The sequence below is a fragment of the Macrobrachium nipponense genome, chromosome 10, assembly GCF_015104395.2.
Source record: "Macrobrachium nipponense isolate FS-2020 chromosome 10, ASM1510439v2, whole genome shotgun sequence".
NCBI classification, from domain to species: domain Eukaryota; kingdom Metazoa; phylum Arthropoda; class Malacostraca; order Decapoda; family Palaemonidae; genus Macrobrachium; species Macrobrachium nipponense.
Window position 1 is genome coordinate 11993188 of NC_087204.1, and position 25305 is coordinate 12018492.

The 25305-nt window shown below is 34.5% G+C and overlaps 1 protein-coding gene across 1 annotated transcript in view; it reads left to right on the forward strand.

Moving 5' to 3' along the window:
- Positions 1-832: 832 nt before the first annotated feature.
- The window catches only part of LOC135224281 (KRAB-A domain-containing protein 2-like), a 103036-nt gene continuing 78563 nt past the window's right edge, over positions 833-25305 (forward strand). Inside the window, exons 1-2 of the mRNA XM_064263129.1 lie at positions 833-922; positions 15802-15986. Coding sequence (XP_064119199.1) covers positions 833-922; positions 15802-15986 — 275 coding nt within the window. The remainder of the gene's footprint in view (positions 923-15801; positions 15987-25305) is intronic.

The window sequence follows — 25305 nt, forward strand, 5'->3', positions numbered from 1 at the left end:
TAACTTACTTTCAACCTTTGATATAACTTCTGTTGTAACATATTTATGTTTGTCTTATTTTATGTTTCACTATAGTCTTTTGTAAATACTTAAAAACTAGGTCTCTGGCAACTGTACTACCTTTCCGTCCTCATGACGGTCACAAAAAACGCATGCAGGTTCATATTTGTATATTCGGGCTGCTCTACGAGCAAGAGTCCGTGCTGGCACAAGGCCAGCTTAATCTTAAACACAACAATATATATGTATCTACGGGCTGCTCTTGAGCAAGAGCCCGTGCTGGCATAAAGCCAGCTTAATCTTAAACAACAACACATATTTGTATCAGTACGCTTGATAACGTCAATACGTAATAGGTTGACGAAACAGCTGTCGCTTGTAAAAATACTGGAGTAAATGGAAGAACCCCATTATGTGTCTATAGTAACCTGAACAATGAAGTGAAGAAACTAATTAGAAATATGAAGCAATTTCAAAAAGCTGGTTTAACAGTGAAAAAGCCATTCTATTCAATGAATATATAATATATATATATATATATATATATATATATATATATAGTATATATATATATATATATAATCATGGTTGTTATTCAACAGCTCTCTCAGTCGCAGCTGGTGGGGCGAGACAGAAAAAAGTCTGAGAGAGAGAGGATGATCTGTAAGCCATTTCTACTGTAATTGCAAACGGGAGGGTTATCGTGTCAAAAGGGAGCCGAAGAAGTTCGCGGAAGGCAGACCCTTGGGTTCAATAACTGCTGTAGCTTGAAATATGATATGAACATTTGCTCCTTCGGGGAACTGTTGTCTCGAGTTGGGTCATATTATCTATGCCGCCGCCCCCTCCTCCTCCTCCTCCTCCTCCTCCTCCTCCTCCTCCTCCTCCTCCTCCTCCTCTCGCCACTCTTCAACTTCCTGATGTGAAATTGAGAAAGTTTCTATTGCCTCTTCAAGTTTTTTGTTTATTTTTTTTTTATTTTTTTTTTTTTTTTAAAGTCCCCAATCTGGCCATTCTCTTCCATGCGTATCGTCGTGTACTCTACTAAGTTTCGTCTCAAAATGCCTCTGTTTTTGCTGCAGTTCGTCAACACTTTCTCAGACTTCACTTAATCCGATGCCATTTTGGTAAAATGAAAATTCTTAACATGTATAGAGAATCACCATTTTTGAACAATACGTCCTTTTCTAGTCCCTTTCTATCGCCCAAGTTAATTAGCACAAACAAACAAATAAAAAAGTAAACCAGGAAGCTGAGGTAATTAAAAAAACAGCTGGGATTTAATCAACATCCGTGAAACATCGCCGACGTTGCAGGAAATTAACCTGATTCTCTTTAAGGACATTCCCTCGATGAGGCTTCTTGTCTTTCGAAGCATCATAATTGGAGATACTCCAAAATAAGATGTCCTTTTATTTACTCTTTGTTTACTCCGTTTCTTAAGATATCCTTTTGACTTAATCTTGCATGCCATTCTATTTTTCGTTATATCTTTCTCCCTTGGTTTATCTTTCCACAAAGTTATCTCATACAAGATTTAATTCTTTACTTGTTTTAATTACCTTGATTTCATCTGTGTACTCTTAAAATTTATTTGTTTTTGAATAGTCATATCCTACGCTACTCTTGTTTTAGCAATGTTTATATACTGCATCTTATGAAAGGATGATTTGCGTGAAGTTAACAGAACGAGAGAGAGAGAGAGAGAGAGAGAGAGAGATTCTCCTTAACCAGTGACTGAATTTCAAATCTCTCCTTAGCCGCTGGACCCTTTTCCAGAGTCATTCTACTTCCTGTTTCCGAAGAGCATCGCATTATTTCTTTTTTATCAGTTCTTATCCTTCGTCTTCAACGTTTCCAGTGTAGTACTGGTGTTTAAAAAAGGCTTATTATTGGAAGGACTGGGCCTCCGATAAAAATGAACGAATGAAAGAACATGAAGATTTTTTGCTGTGATTTAAGATGAAGACATATCACCTTCATAACAAAAGATATGGTCAGATTATGTTTTCTAGTCAGTGCTTTGGTGATCTCTCTCTCTCTCTCTCTCTCTCTCATCTCTCTCTCTCTCTCTCTCTCTCTCTCTCTCTCTCTCTCTCGTCTTTATGTTTAGCTGTTACCTTTCCTAACCTATACGTGCTCTAGTTATTCCAAGCATTATTTATATATTCAATTTTTGCACTTTACACCAGCCTTGAATTAAGGCCAAATAAAAAAGTGATAACGCCAAGAATTATTTAAAGAATGTCTCTTTTCTATCTTTTTTCAAATATGCACTCGACATTTCCATTAATCTGAATTTAGAAAATACCTGCGCGGCGCCAAGCCAATGATTTCGCGAATTAATCCTCTTGTAAGTGGCCGGATTTACGAACCCTACGACAAAGAATTTTGCAACGAAGCAGACCCGGATAATGGCATAATCCGCGTATTTATTCCGTATCCCTTTGTTCCGTCTAAATCCTCTTTGCAATACACTGGCTTAAAAAATGCAATACTTTTGGCCTTCACAATTCTCGGGAGTTGCGCGGTTTATTGGCGCATACTTTTTCTAGATGCATTCAGAGATAGTTTATGTATGTTTGTACGTCTGTTAATAGGTATGTTCCTTTTTCTAGATGGATCAGAGATATAGTTTATGTATGTTTGTACGTCTGTTAATAGGTATGTTCCTTTTTCTAGATGCATTCAGATATAGTTTATGTATGTTTGTACGTCTGTTAGTAGTTATATTCCTGCACCTTATATCAGAGTACAAGCTCCCATAATAATAAGGTATCTGTAATCTTCTCTGCTTGAGACAGAAGTGCGTTAAACAGTATCAACAATAGGCAAAATAATACAGTAATGTGAAACGTGTATCGCAATTTCCGAAGATGTTTCCGATTGGAAACCTTCAATTTGCGCATCATGATCGAAAGTTCGCGATAATTTCACACGATTCTGACTAATTGTTTATATGAGGGGAGTAGACCTCTGTGAAAGCTGCATCATTTGAGTTGATTTTATAAACAAGTCCCGGTCAAAAGGATAGCTGCATCTTTTAAGTTGATTTTATAAAAAAGTCCTGGTGAACAGGATAGCTGCATCATTTGAGTTGATTTTATATTGAGTCTTCTCGATTTTACCTAGTAAGGAAAACCGAGAAGATTAAATATAAAATTAATTCAAATGATGCAGCCATCCCATTTAACATTAACTATTGACATCATATACAAAATATAGCATGATAAACTGAAATGTAAATAGAGTATAGCTCGGGGAAAACAAAACCATTTGAGAAGGTGAAATTCTGGAGAAGGCAGAGGTTGTCTTCTGAGAAGGACATCAAAGGAACGCCTGAATAGAGGAGTCACCTGCTCTCTTTGGAACTTGAGGGACAAAATAATGCGCTTCCTGGTTGAGGCGTTTTTTGCCTTGGTCAGCTGGGTCTTCTTTCATGCTTTCAGAGGATATAAATTATATATTTCATTCCTTATGACTATAGTTACAAAAAGTGGCTACATAGAAACTTTTTGAACTTATGTTTACAACCTATTTGTAAACATAAGTCAAAACCAAAGTTTTTATGTAGCCACTTCTTGTAATTATAGTGTCAGATTGACAAGGAGGACTGTGCGCTGGTCATCGAAAGCTTTCAGCTTTATACCTCAAATAACTAAATCAAACAGGCTTACTAAAGTGGGTTTACTTGCCCATTTATTAATTCATGTGATTGTGAGTTTTTCTTTGAATGTATTTACTATCGTTTAAATATTGGAAAGAGAGAGAATCGTCACAAATGAAATTTTTTTGAAGTTAGTCGAGCTCTCTGAAGTAGTTTAGGTACGATATCTTTATACTGTCGGTATATAAGCAATTATCTTCTGACTACTGTTATTAATTTTTTTTTTTATTTTTTGGCGGTATAGTTCTTTGATGCATCCTTCCCACGCCGGTTAAAAATCCCAAATTCCATTTTCTCCTCAATCTAGTTTCAATTTTTTTTGCAATGGTTTCGGAAACCGAGTTTCCCTTCGCCGTGCGTCTACTTTTTTCTTATTTTTTGTTTCTGAAAACTGAGACTTATAAAGAAAATAAAAACAAAAGAACGACAGAATAACAAACGGATATGTTCCACGAAAAGTACAAATCTGCGAGTGGGCGTCCGTGAGGAGTAAAACGGAAAGGTGTATGTGTATCATCCCAATATCAAAGGGGGAAAAGCCGATGCTAACAACAGAGGATATTCAGGAGACGGAATACGAAGGAAAAACCTGTAAAAGGTTCTGGGGAGAAATTGCTCAAAATTTATTGTTCCGAATTTTTTATTTTTTTTATTTTGTGTTTCCAGAACCAAGGGACTTAAAGGCTGTCACATGTATTGTTTGTAAGGGGTTTTTACGTTGCATGGAACCAGTGGTTATTCAGCAACGGGACCAACGGCTTTACGTGACTCCGAACCACGTCGAGAGTGAACTCTATCACCAGAAATACACATCTCTGATCCCTCAATGGCATGCCGAGAATCGAACTCGCGGACACCGAGGTGCATGTCAGACCGGACCGATCACACCACTGAGGCGCTTATGTCACACGTGTGATGTTTACTGGAACGAAGGCATCTGTCATCCAGGGAATATCTTTAACTGATATGAAAGCTAATTAGATGGTTAGGCTGATTGGAAAATTAAGGTTTTCGACAATTCATTACTTTCCCGTACAACTGCTTATTCGCTTTACGTTACAACCTCAACCAGCTAATTTTACATTACAACGGTAATAGGAAATACGACAACCACATACAACTGCTACAACTTGTGTGTGTATACGCACGCACACTATATATAAACAAATATATATAAACAAATCAGTTAATAATATCTGCGTCAAATTTAATATTCGTCACTAGGAAAACCGACCGAAATTATGCATCACATCTCTTTTTAAAAATTTTTCAATGATACAATGCATTACAAATCTGCAATGATTTTAACAAGTCTCTCTCTCTCTCTCTCTCTCTATCTCTCTTCTCTCTCTCTCTCTCTCGCTCTCTCTCTCTCTCTCTCATCTCTCTCTCCTCTCTCTCTCTCCTTGTTCTTTGCAGCATGACTGAAATTCGATCAAGTAAGTTTTGTGAAATCCCCGATTAAAAAAAACAACAACAACGGATTAATTGAATCCATTTTCTCGTTCCTGCAGAAGAAGAGGACGAAGAAGAAAGGAAAGTTTTCTTCAGAGATCCCAAAGCGTCAATACCTCGCTGGTCAGACCTTTAATTGCTTGGGATCTTATCATTTTAGGACTTGAGGATCTGGCAGCTTTGGAAGAACCTCTCTCTCTCTCTCTCTCTCTCTTCTCTCTCTCAGCTTAGATTCTTTCCTAATAAAATGACCATCTCCTGATTTTTTGAAAATATCCCTCTATCATGATAAGGAAAGAAAAATCATTTCGGATGAACAAAACAGACGAAGCCACGACGCCTGAAGAGGAAAGGTCCTTCTAGTTCTCTGTTTGCAAAAATAACTCGAGAGGGATATTGAAAGCTGAATATTTTCTGTCCATGTCGCGTGTAGACAGTATACCCCCTTTTGGGGATGATGGCATGTGCTTAATGACGCACACAATGAAGATCTTTAGCCTGAACTCCACACACACTTACACACACACTCACGACTGTTTACTATGTGGCAATAGAACACTTACATTCACGCTGATCGTCTGCACGTTGAATATTTTTCTTGTAATTATTTCAAAGACCCATTTCGTCCATTACTTTGGCACCTTTCCACCAAACAGAAATTCCTTAAATCTCTGAACGGCCTCTGATTATATTACCTCCACTGTAACACGGCATCTCAAAACTGTTGAACTGCCCTACCTATACATAGCCAACAGCCACGTCACGAGGCAATAATCTAGCAGAGGAAAAGTAACCAAAAAATATATTACATAATAATCCATGTTTAGAAAGTAGATAATATGCCGTCCTAGAAAACAAAGTTATGGTCACTTCATAAAAATGTTTCGTCAATGCCTTCAGTTATTTAAAAGCTTTAAGTGAACAGATGTGAACACAATGCCTAGTGCAATTTAGCGGTGTTGAAACAGTCCAATTAGCAGAAGGAAGCATTCCGGCACAAATGATAATCGACTGGGAAGAGACAGACTATTAATGAGGTTGAAGAAGCATTAACTGGTCTCCGGCTATGATATCAAATTAGACCAAACCCCTTAGGCGTATAGTCTTGCGATGCGAACATCAAATAGTTCTGGTGCCCTGGCAATTTTAGGAGCGAAAGTGCAGCTTCCCGTGTACACACACACACACACACACACACTCACACAGACGTACACACATATATATATTAAAAAATCACAGTAGATGCACGTGACTTCATTAAATAAGCGAATACCACAGGAAAATGATAGGCAGGGCAGAAATCCAAGCGCTTTCGTCTTTACTATGACATTGTCAAGGATCTCTGCCTATCATTTTCTGTGCCATTTGCTTATATATATATATATATATATATATATATATATATATATATATATATATATATATATATATATATACATATATATATAATATATATATATATATATATATATATATATATTTATATATATATGTAAGAATTACATTATATATAAACCAGTGACCTGGGGTCATGGCATTAGGAGGGTTCTACGTGACCAAAAAAGCAGACCTTAGATTACGCTATGCACTGTCTGCAGTAGCCTGATCTAAGCTCACAGCTTTGTCACATTTTTATGTTATGATAACTTTGCACAACAACTTCCATGGAAGCGGTTGACCCTGTTAACCTACGCCGGAAACTTGTAACTTCCGAGCCGGCAGACTACGTAGTGTGTATATGAATTGCTTAGATAGCTAATGTTCCGCTATCGACGCGATGCTTTAGAATGGCAGTTAAAAGCCAAATCTCAACTATCGGTCGTCCGACCGAGTGCATCTCCTAGTATGGAGTTACAGAATAAAGTTGTTACTTTGTGCAACTAGCCTGTTTGAATCATCTCCTATAGACAAGAAAGAACATCTCTACTAAGATATCCAAGGGAGATGAGAGGAAACCAAACATTACTTACGGATAACAGCCGTAAGGAAAACAAAAAGTCTATCGCCAAGCGATAAGACATTAGAAGTGATGTTTTTTCCACTACGGATAGGAACCCTATGAAAAACGGATGTCATAGAGCATCAAATCAGGCTCAAGGACAAACAGAAAGTAATCTATGTACCTTCGTACCGACTTCCCATGAAATTTCAGAATGAGATAACAGAGGAAGTAGGTAAAATGTTAAAGGAAGGAGTCATTAGGAAATCAAACAGCCCTTATAATTTTCCGTTAATAGTCGTACCGAAAAAAGATCGAACTTGGCGGATATGCGTAGATTTTCGTCGTTTAAACGAAGAACAATCCCGACAGATTCCCAGTACCATGTACCGATGATATCCTATCTTTACTAGGCCAGAATAAATATTTTACAAAAAAAAAAAAAAAAGCCTAGACTTACTAAAAGGATTTCATCAGATTCCGATGGAACAAGAAAGTATCCCACCTACACTGCCTTCAGCACAGCCATGGGGACATTATGAATTTTTGCGTATGCCTTTGGTTTACGTTGTGCTCCTATAACTTTTAACTCGTATGATAAAACGTCGTGTTTGGAGACTTGTTGGGAGATATCCTACATGCCTACATGGATGACTTAGTAATCTTTTCCAACACATTAGAAGAGCATTTACGTAAATTGGAGTTAGTGTTACAAAGGTTAAGGCAGCATAATTTAAGGGTAAATATAAGTAAGTGTGAAGTTTTTTAAAACAGAACTAGTCTATCTAGGTTTCACGGTTTCTAGTGAAGGTCTTAAAGTCGTCCACGATAGGTGTCGGCTATCCGTAACTTTCCGATACCTATTAACGTCAAGGGAATACAGCAATTTTTGGGGTGCAGCGGATACTATAGGAGGTTCGTTAGGGACTACTCCATCATAGCCGCTCCCCTAACCGATCTTATAAAAAAGGGCGTAGATTTCGTATGGTCTGAAATTCATCAACAGGCGTTCGATAAATTGAAAGATGAACTGTGTAGTTCTCCTATCTTGAAATTTCCTGACTTCAATAAGGAATTTTTCATAGCAACAGACGCCTCAGACCTAGGAGTAGGTGGGGTATTGCTTCAAACAATATGATGACAGTTTTTCCCTATAGCTTTTTATTCACGTAAACTGAGACCTTCCGAAAGTAAATATGCAGTAATAGACAAGGAAGGGCTCGCTATTGTTAATTCACTCGTGCACTTTAAATTCATAATCTACGGTTATCCCGTCAAGGTTCTCACTGATCATAAGCCCCTAACCGACTTCTTTAAAGGCTTTAGTCACAGCCCCAAGCGAACTCGGTGGCACATGATCATTCAGGACTTTGGCGCGAGGATCGGGTATTTACCTGGAAAGCAAAATATCATTGCTGACGCATTATCACCGCAACCCCTCTTCCTCTTGTACCGAGCCATTAAGCTGAATTAATAGATATCTCAACCTCCATGCTACGGGTTAAAACTAATCCGACAGGAGATCTGGGCTGGAGTGCTGAGCTATTACAGACAGAACAAAGAAAAGATCCGCAAATAGCAAAAATCATCATTGCGTTAAACGGAAATCCGAAGGAAAAAGAATACCTAAAGTATAAGCAACAGAATTATATACTACAGGAAAATCTCCTGTGTAGATCTGTGACGAGGAAAACCCGCAACACACCGCAGTTGAATAACAACCAGGTGGTGGTGCCTATCTCACTCATACCCACTGTCTTAAAGTGGTTGCATGAAAATCCACTGCACGGACACCCGGGTTGATACCCTAATGTCACAGAAAGCCAAATCCTTATTTTATTGGCATACGATGCTTAGGATCTGTAAAAAAGCACATAGCAAATTGTCGCACTTGTCAAGAATACAAAGGGCGCACACGTAAGACACCTGTCAGCCTAGGGGCTTACCCCGTGCCAAATCAACCCTTTGAAAGAGTACATTTAGATTTATTAACAGGATTTTACGAGTCAGACAGAGGAAATAAGCACCTCCTAGTAATTATAGACGCTTTGACTCGATATACAGAACTGATAGCGCTTAAAACAAAAACCGCGGTCGAGTGCGCTAGGAAGTTTTACGAGTGCTACATTTGTAAACATGGAATTCCACACATCATTATCTCAGACTCGGGCGGGGAGTTCAATAATCATTTCCTTAACTCCTTGTGCGAATTCCTTAGTATAAAGAAAGTCAATACCATGATCTATCACCCAGAGTCTAATGGGCTAGTGGAAAGGGCAAATCGTAAGGTTTTAACATTTTAAGGTCACCTTAGGGGGGCAGATCCCAACTGGGACATTGCCATACCTGCGGTACTAAGCACACTTAATCACTCGTATCACGTATCTATTAAAATGACACCGCACGAGGCACTGTACGGTATCCCGGCCCGAAACGCCTTTCCACATCTTAAAGCCTACAACTAATTTATCAAATCCTCTAAAGGATGTTATGGATGCAAGCATAAGTCGATATAATATAATTTCGTAAGAATTTAGAAGAAGCTCAGATATAATAATGAAAAAATCATGATAAAATAGCTAAGCCAACTAGAACATATGCCGTGGGCGATCAGGTATACATACAAGTATACGTACGTAAAGGTTTAAACTATAAACTGACACCTAAGTTTGAAGGACCGTTTAACATTTTAGAAAATTTAACGGCCAATAGAGTTAGGGTTCAAAATGTATCCAAACCCACTGATGTGAGAATTCGTCCCATTGGCACTATCAGAATCTAAAGAAAGGTAGAATGGAGTGAGGGAAAAATGGTTGTATTTATGAAACTTGTATAATAAACTTATATATATATATCTATTAATCATATTGTATGTAACCTATTCTTTTACGCAGTTTATTACTCTGTTTTACTCATTGCAGGTTTTCAAAAATGAATCTGTTATTGTTAGGAGTGATATTGTGTATTCAGACATCTTTGTTGTATGGAAAGAAGCTCGGACTAAAGACATAGAATTTAATCATGGCTCGATTATCGAGAGAATCGATGATGTATTCAATCGTGTCAAGTAATATTGTTTATCGAGGTAGATATGCACGCCATTTTCTTACCTGAAGATGACGTCCTTAACTTAAAGAATGACCTGATGTGGTTTGGTATTTCCCTTCCCTTAAGGAAATGCATGAACGTAATTTTCATGCTGAACTCAGAGATTTCACTAGCTCAAACGCTAAGCGTCGCGGAAATGTTGTCTTATGACATACAAAATAAAACCGCCGAGGCAGAAGAACTCGCTCGTGACCTGCTGATGTGGTCTGTGCGGCACAATACTGTTGAACGTCGCAACCCGCTTATTCTAGCTGGACTAAACATTTTAGGATCAGTTGCGAATCTAGGTTTAGGAATCTCAAATCGCCTCAAGATAAATGATCAAAATAAAAGAATTGAGTTTTTGCAAACACAAAACGAACTGGCCTTATCAGAACTTAGCAGCCAGTTTATCTTCGATCAATCAAATAATGAATATCGTTAATGAACATTCAAATAATATCGATCAGGTCATGGAAGTTCAACATTTGCTGGCTACTTTAGCTTACTATAGTTCGAAAATAGATCTATCCGTGTGAAAATATCACATTTTATTGAAAAGTCAAAAGATTACGTAGAAGCATTACGTTAGCAACAAAGGGTGTGTTATCTCCTCACCTCATGCCTATAAAAGATCTGACGTTAACTTTGGAAAACGGACGGGAGAAGCTCGGTTATATTCCTTTATTGGATGCCCATAAAGTAGAATTCTATTATAGCCTAATATCAGTCAGCGTTGAAAATTGTAGAATTATGATCACGATTCCTTTTGATTCTTCCGATGCTTGGCAATCATACAAAATAGCACCGTTTCCTACTTTTATGACGATTAACTCAAATCCAGTATGATCCAATTTGACCGGGGCATGTACTGATTTCTTCTGATAAGAAATCATTTACAGTCATTAAAGACTTAGATAAACTCACTCATGTTCAGAAGCCATGAATAATAAAATTGTACAGCTGACTCTTTTGAATTCTATCCTATATCAACGGATTCATGTGAGTTTAGACATAGTGCTAAACGGCTCTCTCTCTCATACAAGCGAGGTTGTCTGGCGAAACTTTATCCTTTTTTTTCGGTAATAAATTCAATTACAGATGAATAATGGTTCCTGGATCCGTTATGATAAGGCCGGATTCGACGTCGTGTGTCCGGACACATCCACCGCCCATGCCCCTATCTTCGTAGCAGCCGATGGTTGTACGGGGACATCTACAAACTATACCGTCAGAGGGGTCAACACGATAATACGTGAGAAGGCGTATTTCGCGAACTACACGTGGGCTACAACGATCATCCCATCACTACCTCTCCCATACAACGCGCGAGTAGCTCATCGTCTGACGCAACTGGCTGAGATGACCCACGCGTCATCGACTTATGCAGGTGGAGAAAATCTTCGCTACTACATTCTGCTAGCCGTGGTTCACGTCGGACGGCCATAGTGGTTATCGCCGGTCAAACCTCTTTGCTTGGCGTAGGCTGAGGCGTAAACAGAAGGATCTCCAAGGGAACGTACTGGCCCGTCTGGATGACGTACCCGTTAAACTCAAGTCTTTTGCGTTTAGGGCCGCCTGAACCTGGCCATTTCAGTTCGTGCCTAGGGAATTGTCTGGAATTGTGTTGTGTGTGAAAAGCGGTCCGTATGCTGGCAACAATGTAGGACAAGAAAGACTCACGCCTTTGCATTTGAACAGTTAAAGTATCTCCAGGGCACCTAATAAATCATTATAGCCCAATATTATACATTAATATATGCCTAAAGGTATTTTTCGGGCACCTAATAAACATAGTCAGCCCTATTATATTGAATTTCTGCAGAATTACATTGTTATAACTATTATACCAATTATATTTATCTATTATAAAGAGTGACAAGTACTCTTTAACTATTATCCATGATCATGCTATAATCATTATTTAGTAACCATTATTCTTAATCAGGTTACACTAATCATGTATACATGTTTTGATTTTTACCATTTTATTATTTTTGGATACATAATCATTATTATTACCAAACATGGCTCTATATTTTCCATGCATTTATCTTTGTTTATGAATATGTCAACAAGGGTATGTAACAGAACCTTTTTGTGCATTTAATCACTTAGTATGTTACGAGCACGCTCCTATGAACAATGTTTAAAGTAATTTTTTTTGTTATTCAAGGCTTGAATAGGTAGCAGACCGAGCCTAATGTAAGAATTACATTGTATATATAAACCAGTGACCTGGGGTCATGGCATTAGGAGGGTTCTACGTGACCAAAGCAGACCTTAGATTACGCTATGCACTGTCTGCAGTAGCCTGATCTAAGCTCACAGCTTTGTCAACATTTTTATGTTATGATAACTTTGCACAACAACTTCCATGGGAAGCGGTTGACCTGTTAACCTACGCCGGAAACTTGTAACTTCCGAGCCGGCAGACTACGTATGTGTTTTTATATGAATTGCTTAGATAGCTAATGTTCCGCTATCGACGCGATGCTTTAGAATGGCAGTTAAAAGCCAAAATCTCAAACATATCGTCGTCCGACCGAGCTGCATCTCCTAGTATGGAGTTACAGAATAAAGTTGTTACTTTGTGCAACTAGCCTGTTTGAATCATCTCCTATAGACAAGAAAGAACATCTCTACTAAGATATCCAAGGGAGATGAGAGGAACCAAACATTACTTACGGATAACAGCCGTAAGGAAAAAACAAAAAGTCTATCGCCAAGCGATAAGACATTAGATATATATATATATATATATATATATATATATATATATATATATATATATATATATATATATATATATATATATATATATATATATCCGGCTTTTTCGTTAATCCATGACGTCTTTACAAAGAAGAAATCTAAAATTAATGATTTGTAAAGACCAATAAAATAGAAATTATAATAAAATAGAGAATATTTATTTTAATGTTGGTTGGTGAAACAAAGCGGTATTTAGTATTCCACGAATAAGCTGGAGTGGATCAAGCCGTTATTACACGAATAGTTTCATATATACTTGCTCACGAGAAATAAGGTTTGATTTAACTTTGATGATTACCGGATAATAATCATTAAATACACACAATTAAAAAAAATCAAATAAATGATGAGATTAATTCTCCTAAAGTAGAACATCATTTTAATTTCTAAAGATTAATTCTCCGAAAAGAACATAGTTTTAACTTCTAAAACTAAGTCAAACCCTCGTGTGAGAAAGAACATAATTTTGATTTCTAAAACTAAGTAAAAAAAAAACTAAGTCAAAATGGGAGCATTTTTCTTTCTTGCAATACATATATATATATATATATATATATATATAATATATATATATATATATATATATATATATATATATATATATATATATTATATATATACATATATATATATACATCTATATATATATATATATATATATATATAATATATATACTAATATATTATTATATATATATATATTATATATATATAGATGTATATATATATATATATATTTATATATATATCTATATTATATATATATATATATATATATATATATATATATATATATATATATATATATGTGTGTGTGTGTGTGTGTGTGTGGTTTATATATATATATATATATATATATATATATATACTATATATATATATATATATATATATATATATATATATATATATATATATATATATCTTATATTATATATATCTATATATATATATATGTATACACATATATATATATATATATATATATATATATATATATATATATATATATGTGTGTGTGTGTGTGTGTGTGTGTTTATAAATATATATATATATATATATCTATATATATATATATATATATATATATATATATATATATATATATATATATATATATATATATATATATATACATATTGTATACATATATATATATATATATATAGTATATATATATATATATATATATATATATATATATATATATATATATATATATATATATATGTGTGTGTGTTTATATCGATATCTGTATATAATATACTATATATATACATATTATATTTATTGTATTGTATGATATTACATCATATAAAAGTATTTGTTTACTGGCACTGACAATTGCAAAACTTTTGGGTATACATTTTATGTATCTGCTGTAATATATGTATATAAATAACACAGAGGCCTTAGCCGGCCCAAGATCTTCTTCCCTTTTCTTGATGAGGTGGGATATGCTTTTGCTTCCAAAATAAATATTTCATTTTACTCTCCCCCCTCTTTTCAGAGAAGAGCTTGAAAGGAAGGAGGAGAAGGAGGAAGAATAAGTCACAGTTGCTTTTTTTTATATATTTTTTTTTTTTTTTATCTTCATTTAGCGAGATTTCAGCGGTCTTCAGATGACTCATTCAAGACAGGAATCTTTTCACTGAGAAGTCCCTAAGGCACATTAATTCATTATTCTTTTGGTCTTCTTTGGCAGTTTTTTTTTTATTTTTTAATTTCCTTGCGGCTTTTTGTTTTATTCTTAAGTTTTTCTATTTATTATACTTTACGAATAACTTACTTTCGTTACGTTATCTTTTATATATATTTTTCGGTCTTGCTTACGATATATATAAAATTCTGAAATCTGACGAATTTTAGGATCTTAAAATTGAAAGTGAATTTTATGAATAGGATTTTAAAACCGAAAGCGAATTCTATGAGTAGGATTATAATTGAAAGTGAATTCTATGAATAGGATTTTGAAATTGAAAGTGAATTTTATGAATAGGATTTTAAAACTGAAAATGAATTATGAATAGGATTTAAAAATTGAAACTTAATTCTATGAATAGGATTTTAAAGCTGAAAGTGAATTCTATGGATAGATTTAAAATTGAAAGTGAATTCTATGAATAGGATTTTGAAATTGAAAATGAATTTATGAATAGGATCTTAAATTTAAAAATCAATTCTATGAATAGGATTTTAAAACTGACACTGAATTTTATGAATAGGATTTTAAAGTTGAAAGTGAATTCTATGAATAGGATTTTAAAATTGAAAGTGAATTCTATGAATAGGATTTTAAAACTGAAACTGAATTTTATGAATAGGATTTTAAAACTGAAACTTAATTCTATGAATAGCACTTTAAAATTGAAAATTAAATCTATGAATGTTGTACTATTTCAATTCAGATGTAACACGAAGAGTAACCAATACTTAAAATAAATAAGCTACATTTTATTAGACCCAATAGTTCTGTACTGTTTAAGATGCACATTAATCATCTTTTACATTTTCAGTCTAATAAATTAATCATAAATATCCTACCCTAAAATTCCTGTATCTTTAACTCAACTCGAAATACCTTTTGCAGACCTTTTTAGGCTTTTCCATTGGGCTTTCCTACCCCAACCCCCAACGAGAACAACAGCAGCAAGAAACAACAACAACAACAACAAAGTAGTAAACAAGGAAAACAGCCTAGTAGCCAATTCCAAATACAAAGGCATAATTCAGGTAGCTTAAAAAAATTTCCAAATACAAAGGCATAATTCAGGTAGCTTAAAAAAATAACCTTTTTCAACACCAACGACGAAGACGTTCTGATCCCTTTCATATATCTAAAACTTGTAGCCGATCTCAGAATTCATTTCGGCACCAGGCAACACACGACGAAATTCCCGTCTCTTTAAGAAATTGCTCCATAAGCGATGTGTCAGACTCAGGAGCCCACATGGGGTTAGAAGAGATGAAGATGCAGCCAGCCATTCCTCCTTTCCATGCCAAAGACAGTTCCGGCTCCTTTCCAGGTCTGGAATATGAGGCGTCTTCATATCTGCTACCTGGGTGTGCTTGAGAAGGAATATCACGCTGCTTTATTTGTATCAAAATATATTTTTGAAGGTGAAACAGCATATGGAAAAATAGTAAATTCTGTAAAGGACACTAAAATCAATAGTTGCAGTTTTCTTACTTTTTTTACTACATTTTGACTTGTGACCATATGGAAATAAGAATTGCACAGCATAATCTAAAAAGGTTCGAAGAAAATTAGCAAAACAATTATCTGAAACTGGATAATAAAAGTAAATCAGATTGATTTTCTTTATTTTTTTGATAAGCATAAAGATACATTTCGCTTCAGTTTATAATGGAATTTTTTTGGTGTGTGTACTGCTTTCAAGCAAACATAAGGCTTTAAAAAGCAAGAGAGACACGTTCTAAAGTTGTCTTCATCTGTTATTTTAGGGTTTACTCGAAAACAGCAATAATTTTCGAACTGATTATTTATATAGATATATATATATATATATATATATATATATATATATATATATATATATATATATAATATAATATTTTAAAACCAGGGCTTGAATGAAGAGCATCTTTATTTGCGACTAGTTTCGGAGATTTACTTTCCTCCGTCATCGGGCAATCTATAATGAAATATTATTTACAATTAAAATCAATGACGTAATATAAGTTACATTAAACAAAGCAAAATAAGATAAAATTACATAGTTACTATAAGTTACATTAAAATTAACGAAGCAAAATAAAATATAAAATTACACAATTACAAGACATAATAACCTAAACTCGCAGCAAAATCTTAAAATATAGAGAAATACATTGTTTGTTGTCAAAGAGAGCAGAAAAAATCTAAAAATCTAAAAACACAGCAATTCAACAGACCTTTCATTATTACAAAGGGAGGGTTTATCTCTTATGGTATATAGAGACTCAACCACTCCGAGCTCCATTGCGTTGGTTCTGCAAGTAAGGACTGAAAAGGAATCTACATTGATAGGATGGTCATATTCTTCAGAGTGTTGACGAATGGCACTAAATGGTGTTTGCTTAATGGCCTATTTGTCCTAACAGATCTTCCGAGATGTTCGAAGATGCGAACCCTGAACTGTCGTTTTAGATTTTCCAATGTACATTGCACTACAGCAATGACACTTATACTTATACACAATAGCTGACTGCAGTTCAGTTGGTATCACATCCTTGAACCTGAAGAATTTTTGTAATGTAGATTTAGGCTTAAATATTACTCTAATGTTTACTTGTGGGTGGAGAATTCATGCAAAGTTTGGTTACTCTTTTTTTAACATTAAAGGACCTATTTCCAAGAAACGTGATGGGAAAATACAACTGCTCTGTTGACAGTGACAGTTGTAGGTTTTGGAAGTAATAATTTTTGAAGCTCCTTTCCTATATACGTATCAGTAAAACTTTTGCTAAAACCGTTCAAAAATAAGCACTGCTTGATGAAATTAAACTCTAGGTTCATATTAACATAATTTGAACATATATTAAAAGCCCTCGATGTTAAGGTCGTAATCAAATTTCTCTTGAACTGAACAGGAATAAATGAGGACATTTTGGTGGTCAAACCCGTGAAAGTCGGTTTCCTATAAACCGATGTGATAAATCCGTTTTTCACTGTGGCTGATTAGTATATCAAGAAAGGCCAGGTTTCCTTCTGCCTCGGTTTCTGAAGTGCAGATTACGATATTGCTGTGCTTTGAGTTCAAATATTCTAAAAAACAGTGAAATGTGGTTACTAGATCTAAAGATTAAGAATGTGTCATCGAAATTATAGCTGTACATCATAGGTTTGAAATCTTCGGGACATTATTCAACCATTCCTCTTCATAATGAGCTAGGAAAGCATTGGCTAGTGTTGGTCCTAATGGGTTACCCATTGCTACGCGCCGTCTACCTGTTTATATACTCCTTGTTAAACATAAAAAAAGCAATCACTTACACTAGCTGTGATAACAACTGATGAAACTGTTGTTTAGAAAACTTTTCAATTTTATCGCATCTTTAAACAAATCGTTAACACATATGTCAATTGTTTCCTTTAAGGGTAATAGTTAGTAAACAAAGATTTAATGTCAACTGGCCATTACACATTGCTCATAATTCACTTCTTCACAAATTTCTTTTACAAAAGTAAACGAGTCCTTTACACTGTACTGGTTGAGTGATCGGTGTTAGAATAGTACCAGAAATTTTGCTAACTTGTAATTAAATGTACCAATAGCAGACATTATTGGTCTTAAAGGACAATCTTTCTTTATGACCTTAGGTAAACCCCGTATAAAATACCTGGTTTTTGAGCCTGATGTGAAAAGTCTGGAATACAGAGAATCATCAACAACACCTTCAGCTTTCAATTTTTCTTAAAAAACCTGTTTATCTTCTCTTCCTTGTTTAGAATAGTTAAAAGAATATATCTTTAACAATTGGAATTTTGGTATGATCACCCAATACATTAAGCATTTTAGAAATATAATCATCCTTGTTCATTAAAACTACCCCACATTACCTTTATCTGGCTTTCAAAACTACCACAGATCTATCGTTAGCCAAATTCTTCAAAACTTCGTTTTCTTCCTTAGAAATATTATGTACAAAAGAATTTCTATCCCTATCATAAAAAGAAGAAAATGCTAGATGTTTCAGTGGGAGCACTTGAAAACTCAAAACCCTTATTATCTCTATCATAGAAGGAATGGTTTAAGTATGCCTTTGAAAAACATTTCAAAACAAAGTGCAAACTGGTCAATAAAATCAGGTTTACAGAAAGATAAACATAATTCAAACCTTTACATAAAAATCTTTTTCTCAATATCGGAGAGAATTCTACTCGAGTAATTAAAAATAACTTTATCATATGGAACACCATTATCATCAGTGAAACCTAATTTTCGGAGTTTATTACTTTGGCACAAATTTAACACGACTTATCTTCGAAGAGTTACATTTATCAACGAGATTCAAAAGATGGTTGAAATCTATCCAAGACACCGAATTCTTCAGCTGCGTAGTTTAAAGAGTCCTTTTTGATAACACAACAATCCAAACTACGTCGTTTGGCTGCTAGCTCTCTTCCTAAGAACTGGCGTTGGCAGTTACGGTAAAGGCGAGTATGATGCAGATGACGGTCGTATAGTTAAAATGCAGGAAACTAGGCGTAAGATTTTGCTGCTGACATGATGATAAAAAGTCGATATCGCCATTTGATCTTCCTGCGTTTGTAGTCAAATCGTCATAACGATCTAATTACAAATGTAGCACTGGAAATCCATAACGACGAACTAATATACAGCAATAGAAGAGTTCCGTGGAAATCGGAGACGAATAATAAATATTAAAAACCAGGGCTTGAATGAAGAGCATCTTTATTTGCGACTAGTTTTTCGGAGATTTACTTTCCTCCGTCATCGGGCAATCTATAATGAAATATTATTTACAATTAAATCAATGACGTAATATAAGTTACATTAAAACAAAGCAAAATAAGATAAAATTACATAGTTACTATAAGTTACATTAAAATTAAACGAAGCAAAATAAAATATAAAATTACACAATTACAAGACATAATAACCTAAACTCGCAGCAAAATCTTAAAATATAGAGAAATACATTGTTTGTTGTCAAAGAGGAGCAGAAAAAATCTAAAAATCTAAAAACACAGCAATTCAACAGACCTTTCATTATTACAAAGGGAGGGTTTATCTCTTATGGTATATAGAGACTCACCACTCCGAGCTCCATTGCGTTGGTTCTGCAAGTAAGGACTGAAAAGGAATCTACATTGATAGGATGGTCATTTTTAATTCTTCAGAGTGTTACTGAATGGCACTAAATGGTGGTTTGCTTAATGGCCTATTTTTGTTCCTAACAGATCTTCCTCCGAGATGTTCGAAGATTGCGAACCCTGAACTGTCGTTTAGATTTTCCAATGTACATTGCACTACAGCAATGACACTTATACTTATACACAATAGCTGACTGCAGTTCAGTTGGTATCACATCCTTGAACCTGAAGAATTTTTGTAATGTGAGATTTAGGCTTAAATATTACTCGAATGTTTACTTGTGGGTAGAATTCATGCAAAAGTTTGGTTACTCTTTTTTTAACATTAAAGGACCTGATTTCCAAGAAACGTGATGGGAAAATAACATAACTGCTCTGTTGACAGTGACAGTTGTAGGTTTTTGGAAGTAATAATTTTTGAAGCTCCTTTCCTATATACTATCAGTAAAACTTTTGCTAAAACCGTTCAAAAATAAGCACTGCTTGATGAAATTAAACTCTAGGTTCATATTAACATAATTTGAACTATATTAAAAGCCCCTCGATGTTAAGGTCGTAATCAAATTTCTCTCTTGAACTGAACAGGAATAAATGAGGACATTTTTTGGTTGGTCAACCCAACCCGTGAAAGTCTGGTTTCCTATAAACAGATTGTATGATAAATCCGTTTTCACTGTGGCTGATTAGTATATCAAGAAAGGCCAGCTTTCCTTCTGCCTCGGTTTCTGAAGTGAATTCGATATTGCTGTGCTTTGAGTTCAAATATTCTAAAACGTGAAATGTGGGGGTTACTAGATCTAAAGATTAAGAAAATGTGGCATCGACATATACCATAAGAGATAAACCCTCCCTTTGTAATAATGAAAGGTCTGTTGAATTGCTGTGTTTTTAGATTTTAGATTTTTTCTGCTCTCTTTGACAACAAACAATGTATTTCTCTATATTTTAAGATTTGCTGCGAGTTTAGGTTATTATGTCTTGTAATTGTGTAATTTTATATTTTATTTTGCTTCGTTAATTTTAATGTAACTTATAGTAACTATGTAATTTTATCTTATTTTGCTTTGTTTTAATGTAACTTATATTACGTCATTGATTTTTTAATTGTAAATAATATTTCATTATAGATTGCCCGATGACGGAGGAAAGTAATCTCCGAAACCTAGTCGCAAATAAAGATGCTCTTCATTCAAGCCCTGGTTTAATATTTATTATTCGTCTCCGATTTCCACGGAACTCATTCTATTCTGATATATTAGTTCGTCGTTATGGATTTCCAGTGCTACATTTGTATAGATCGTTAGAACGATTTGACTACAAACTCAGGAAGATCAAATGCGATATCGACTTTTTATCATCATGTCAGCAGCAAAATCTTACGCCTAGTTTCCTGCATTTTAAACTATACGACCGTCATCTGCATCATACTCGCCTTTACCGTAACTGCCAACGCCAGTTCTTAGGAAGAGAGCTAAGCAGCCAAACGACGTAGTTTGGATTGTTGTGTTATCAAAAGGACTCTTTAACTACGCAGCTGAAGAATTCGGTGTCTTGGATAGATTTCAACCATCTTTTGAATCTCGTTGATAAATGTAACTCTTCGAAGATAAGTCGTGTTAAATTTGTGCAAAGTAATAAACTCCGAAAATTAGGTTTCACCTGATGATAATGGTGTTCCCATATGATAAAGTTATTTTTAATTACTCGAGTAGAATTCTCTCCGATATTGAGAAAAAAAAGATTTTATGTAAAGGTTTGAATTATGTTTTATCTTTCTGTAAACCTGATTTTATTGACCATTTTTGCACTTTTGAAATGTTTTTCAAAGGCATACTTAACCATTCCTTCTATGATAGAGATAATAAGGGTTTTGAGTTTTTCAAGTGCTCACTGAAACATCTAGCATTTTCTTCTTTTTATGATAGGGATAGAAATTCTTTTGTACATATATTTCTAAGGAGAAAACGAAGTTTTGAAGAATTTGGCTAACGATAGATCTGTGGTAGTTTTGAGCCAGATAAAGGTAATGGGGTAGTTTTTTAATGAACAAGGATGATTATATTTCTAAATGCTTAATGTATTGGGTGATCATACCAAATTCCAATCTGTTAAAGATAATATTCTTTTAACTATTCTAAACAAGGAAGAGAAGATAAACAGGTTTTAAGAAAATTGAAAGCTGAAGGTGTTGTTGATGATTCTCTGTATTCCAGACTTTCACAATCAGGCTCAAAACCAGGTATTTTATACGGTTTACCTAAGGTCCATAAAGAAGATTGTCCTTTAAGACCAATAATGTCTGCTATTGGTACATTTAATTACAAGTTAGCAAATTTCTGGTACCTATTCTAACACCGATCACCTCCAACCAGTACAGTGTAAAGGACTCGTTTACTTTTGTAAAAGAAATTTGTGAAGTGAATTATGAGCAATGTGTAATGGCCATTTGTTTTTGACATTAAATCTTTGTTTACTAACATACCCTTAAAGGAAACAATTGACATATGTGTTAACGATTTGTTTAAAGATGCCGATAAAATTGAAAAGTTTTCTAACACAGTTTCATCAGTTGTTATCACTAGCTGTAGTGATTGCTTTTTTTATGTTTAACAAGGAGGTATATAAACAGGTAGACGGCGTAGCAAATGGGTAACCCATTAGGACCAACACTAGCCAATGCTTTCCTAGCTCATTATGAAGAGAATGGTTGAATGAATGTCCCAAGATTTCAAACCTATGATGTACAGGCGATATGTCGATGACACATTCTTAATCTTTAGATCTAGTAACCACATTTCACTGTTTTTAGAATATTTGAACTCAAAGCACAGCAATATCGAATTCACTTCAGAAACCGAGGCAGAAGGAAACCTGCCTTTTCTTGATATACTAATCAGCCACAGTGAAAACGGATTATCAACTCTGTTTATAGGAAAACCGACTTCACGGGTTTGACCACCAAAATGTCCTCATTTATTCCTGTTCAGTTCAAGAGAAATTTGATTACGACCTTAACATCGAGGGCTTTTAATATATGTTCAAATTATGTTAATATGAACCTAGAGTTTAATTTCATCAAGCAGTGCTTATTTTTGAACGGTTTTAGCAAAAGTTTTACTGATACGTATATAGGAAAGGAGCTTCAAAAATTATTACTTCCAAAACCTACAACTGTCACTGTCAACAGAGCAGTTTATGTATTTCCCATCACGTTTCTTGGAAATAGGTCCTTTAATGTTAAAAAAAGAGTAACCAAACTTTTGCATGAATTCTACCCACAAGTAAACATTCGAGTAATATTTAAGCCTAATCTACGTTACAAAAAATTCTTCAGGTTCAAGGATGTGATACCAAACGGAACTGCAGTCAGCTATTGTGTTAAGTATAAGTGTCATTGCTGTAGTGCAATGTACATTGGAAAAATCTAAACGACAGTTCAGGGTTTCGCATCTTCGAACATCTCGGAAGATCTGTTAGGACAAATAGGCCATTAAGCAAACCACCATTTAGTGCCATTCGTCAACACTCTGAAGAATATGACCATCCTATCAATGTAGATTCCTTTTCAGTCCTTACTTGCAGAACCAACGCAATGGAGCTCGGAGTGGTTGAGTCTCATATACCATAAGAGATAAACCCTCCCTTTGTAATAATGAAAGGTCTGTTGAATTGCTGTGTTTTTAGATTTTAGATTTTTTCTGCTCTCTTTGACAACAAACAATGTATTTCTCTATATTTTTAAGATTTTGCTGCGAGTTTAGGTTATTATGTCTTGTAATTGTGTAATTTTATATTTTATTTTGCTTCGTTAATTTTAATGTAACTTATAGTAACTATGTAATTTTATCTTATTTTGCTTTGTTTTAATGTAACTTATATTACGTCATTGATTTTAATTGTAAATAATATTTCATTTATAGATTGCCCGATGACGGAGGAAAGTAAATCTCCGAAACTAGTCGCAATAAAGATGCTCTTCATTCAAGCCCTGGTTTTAATATTTATTATTCGTCTCCGATTTCCACGGAACTCTTCTATTGCTGATATATTAGTTCGTCGTTATGGATTTCCAGTGACTACATTTGTATAGATCGTTAGAACGATTTGACTACAAACTCAGGAAGATCAAATGCGATATCGACTTTTTATCATCATGTCAGCAGCAAAATCTTACGCCTAGTTTTCCTGCATTTTAAACTATACGACCGGTCATCTGCATCATACTCGCCTTTACCGTAACTGCCAACGCCAGTTTCTTAGGAAGAGAGCTAGCAGCCAAACGACGTAGTTTGGATTGTTGTGTTATCAAAAGGACTCTTTAACTACGCAGCTGAAGAATTCGGTGTCTTGGATAGATTTCAACCATTTCTTTTGAATCTCGTTGATAAATGTAACTCTTCGAAGATAAGTCGTGTTAAATTTGTTGCAAAGTAATAAACTCCGAAAATTAGGTTTCACTGATGATAATGGTGTTCCATATGATAAGTTATTTTTAATTACTCGAGTAGAATTCTCTCCGATATTGAGAAAAAGATTTTATGTAAAGGTTTGAATTATGTTTTATCTTCTGTAAACCTGATTTTATTGACCATTTTTGCACTTTTGAAATGTTTTTCAAAGGCATACTTAACCATTCCTTCTATGATAGAGATAATAAGGGTTTTGAGTTTTTCAAGTGCTCACTGAAAACATCTAGCATTTTTTTTCTTCTTTTTATGATAGGGATAGAAATTCTTTTTGTACATAATATTTCTAAGGAAGAAAACGAAGTTTTGAAGAATTTGGCTAACGATAGTCTGTGGTAGTTTTGAAGCCAGATAAAGGTAATGGGGTAGTTTTAATGAACAAGGATGATTATATTTCTAAAATGCTTAATGTATTGGGTGATCATACCAAATTCCAATCTGTTAAAGATAATATTCTTTTAACTATTCTAAACAAGGAAGAGAAGATAAACAGGTTTTTAAGAAAATTGAAAGCTGAAGGTGTTGTTGATGATTCTCTGTATTCCAGACTTTTCACATCAGGCTCAAACCAGGTATTTTATACGGTTTACCTAAGGTCCATAAAGAAGATTGTCCTTTAAGACCAATAATGTCTGCTATTGGTACATTTAATTACAAGTTAGCAAAATTTCTGGTACCTATTCTAACACCGATCACCTCCAACCAGTACGTGAAAGACTCGTTTACTTTTGTAAAAGAAATTTGTGAAGTGAATTATGAGCAAATGTGTAATGGCCAGTTTTGCATTAAATCTTTGTTTACTAACATCCCCTTAAAGAAACAATTGACCTATGTGTTAACGATTTGTTTAAAGATGCCGATAAAATTGAAAGTTTCTAAACAACAGTTTCATCAGTTTTTGTTATCAACTAGCTGTAAGTGATTGCTTTTTTTATGTTTTACAAGGAGGTATATAAACAGGTAGACGGCGTAGCAATGGGTAACCCATTAGGACCAACACTAGCCAATGCTTTCCTAGCTCATTATGAAGAGGAATGGTTGAATGAATGTCCCGAAGATTTCAAACCTATGATGT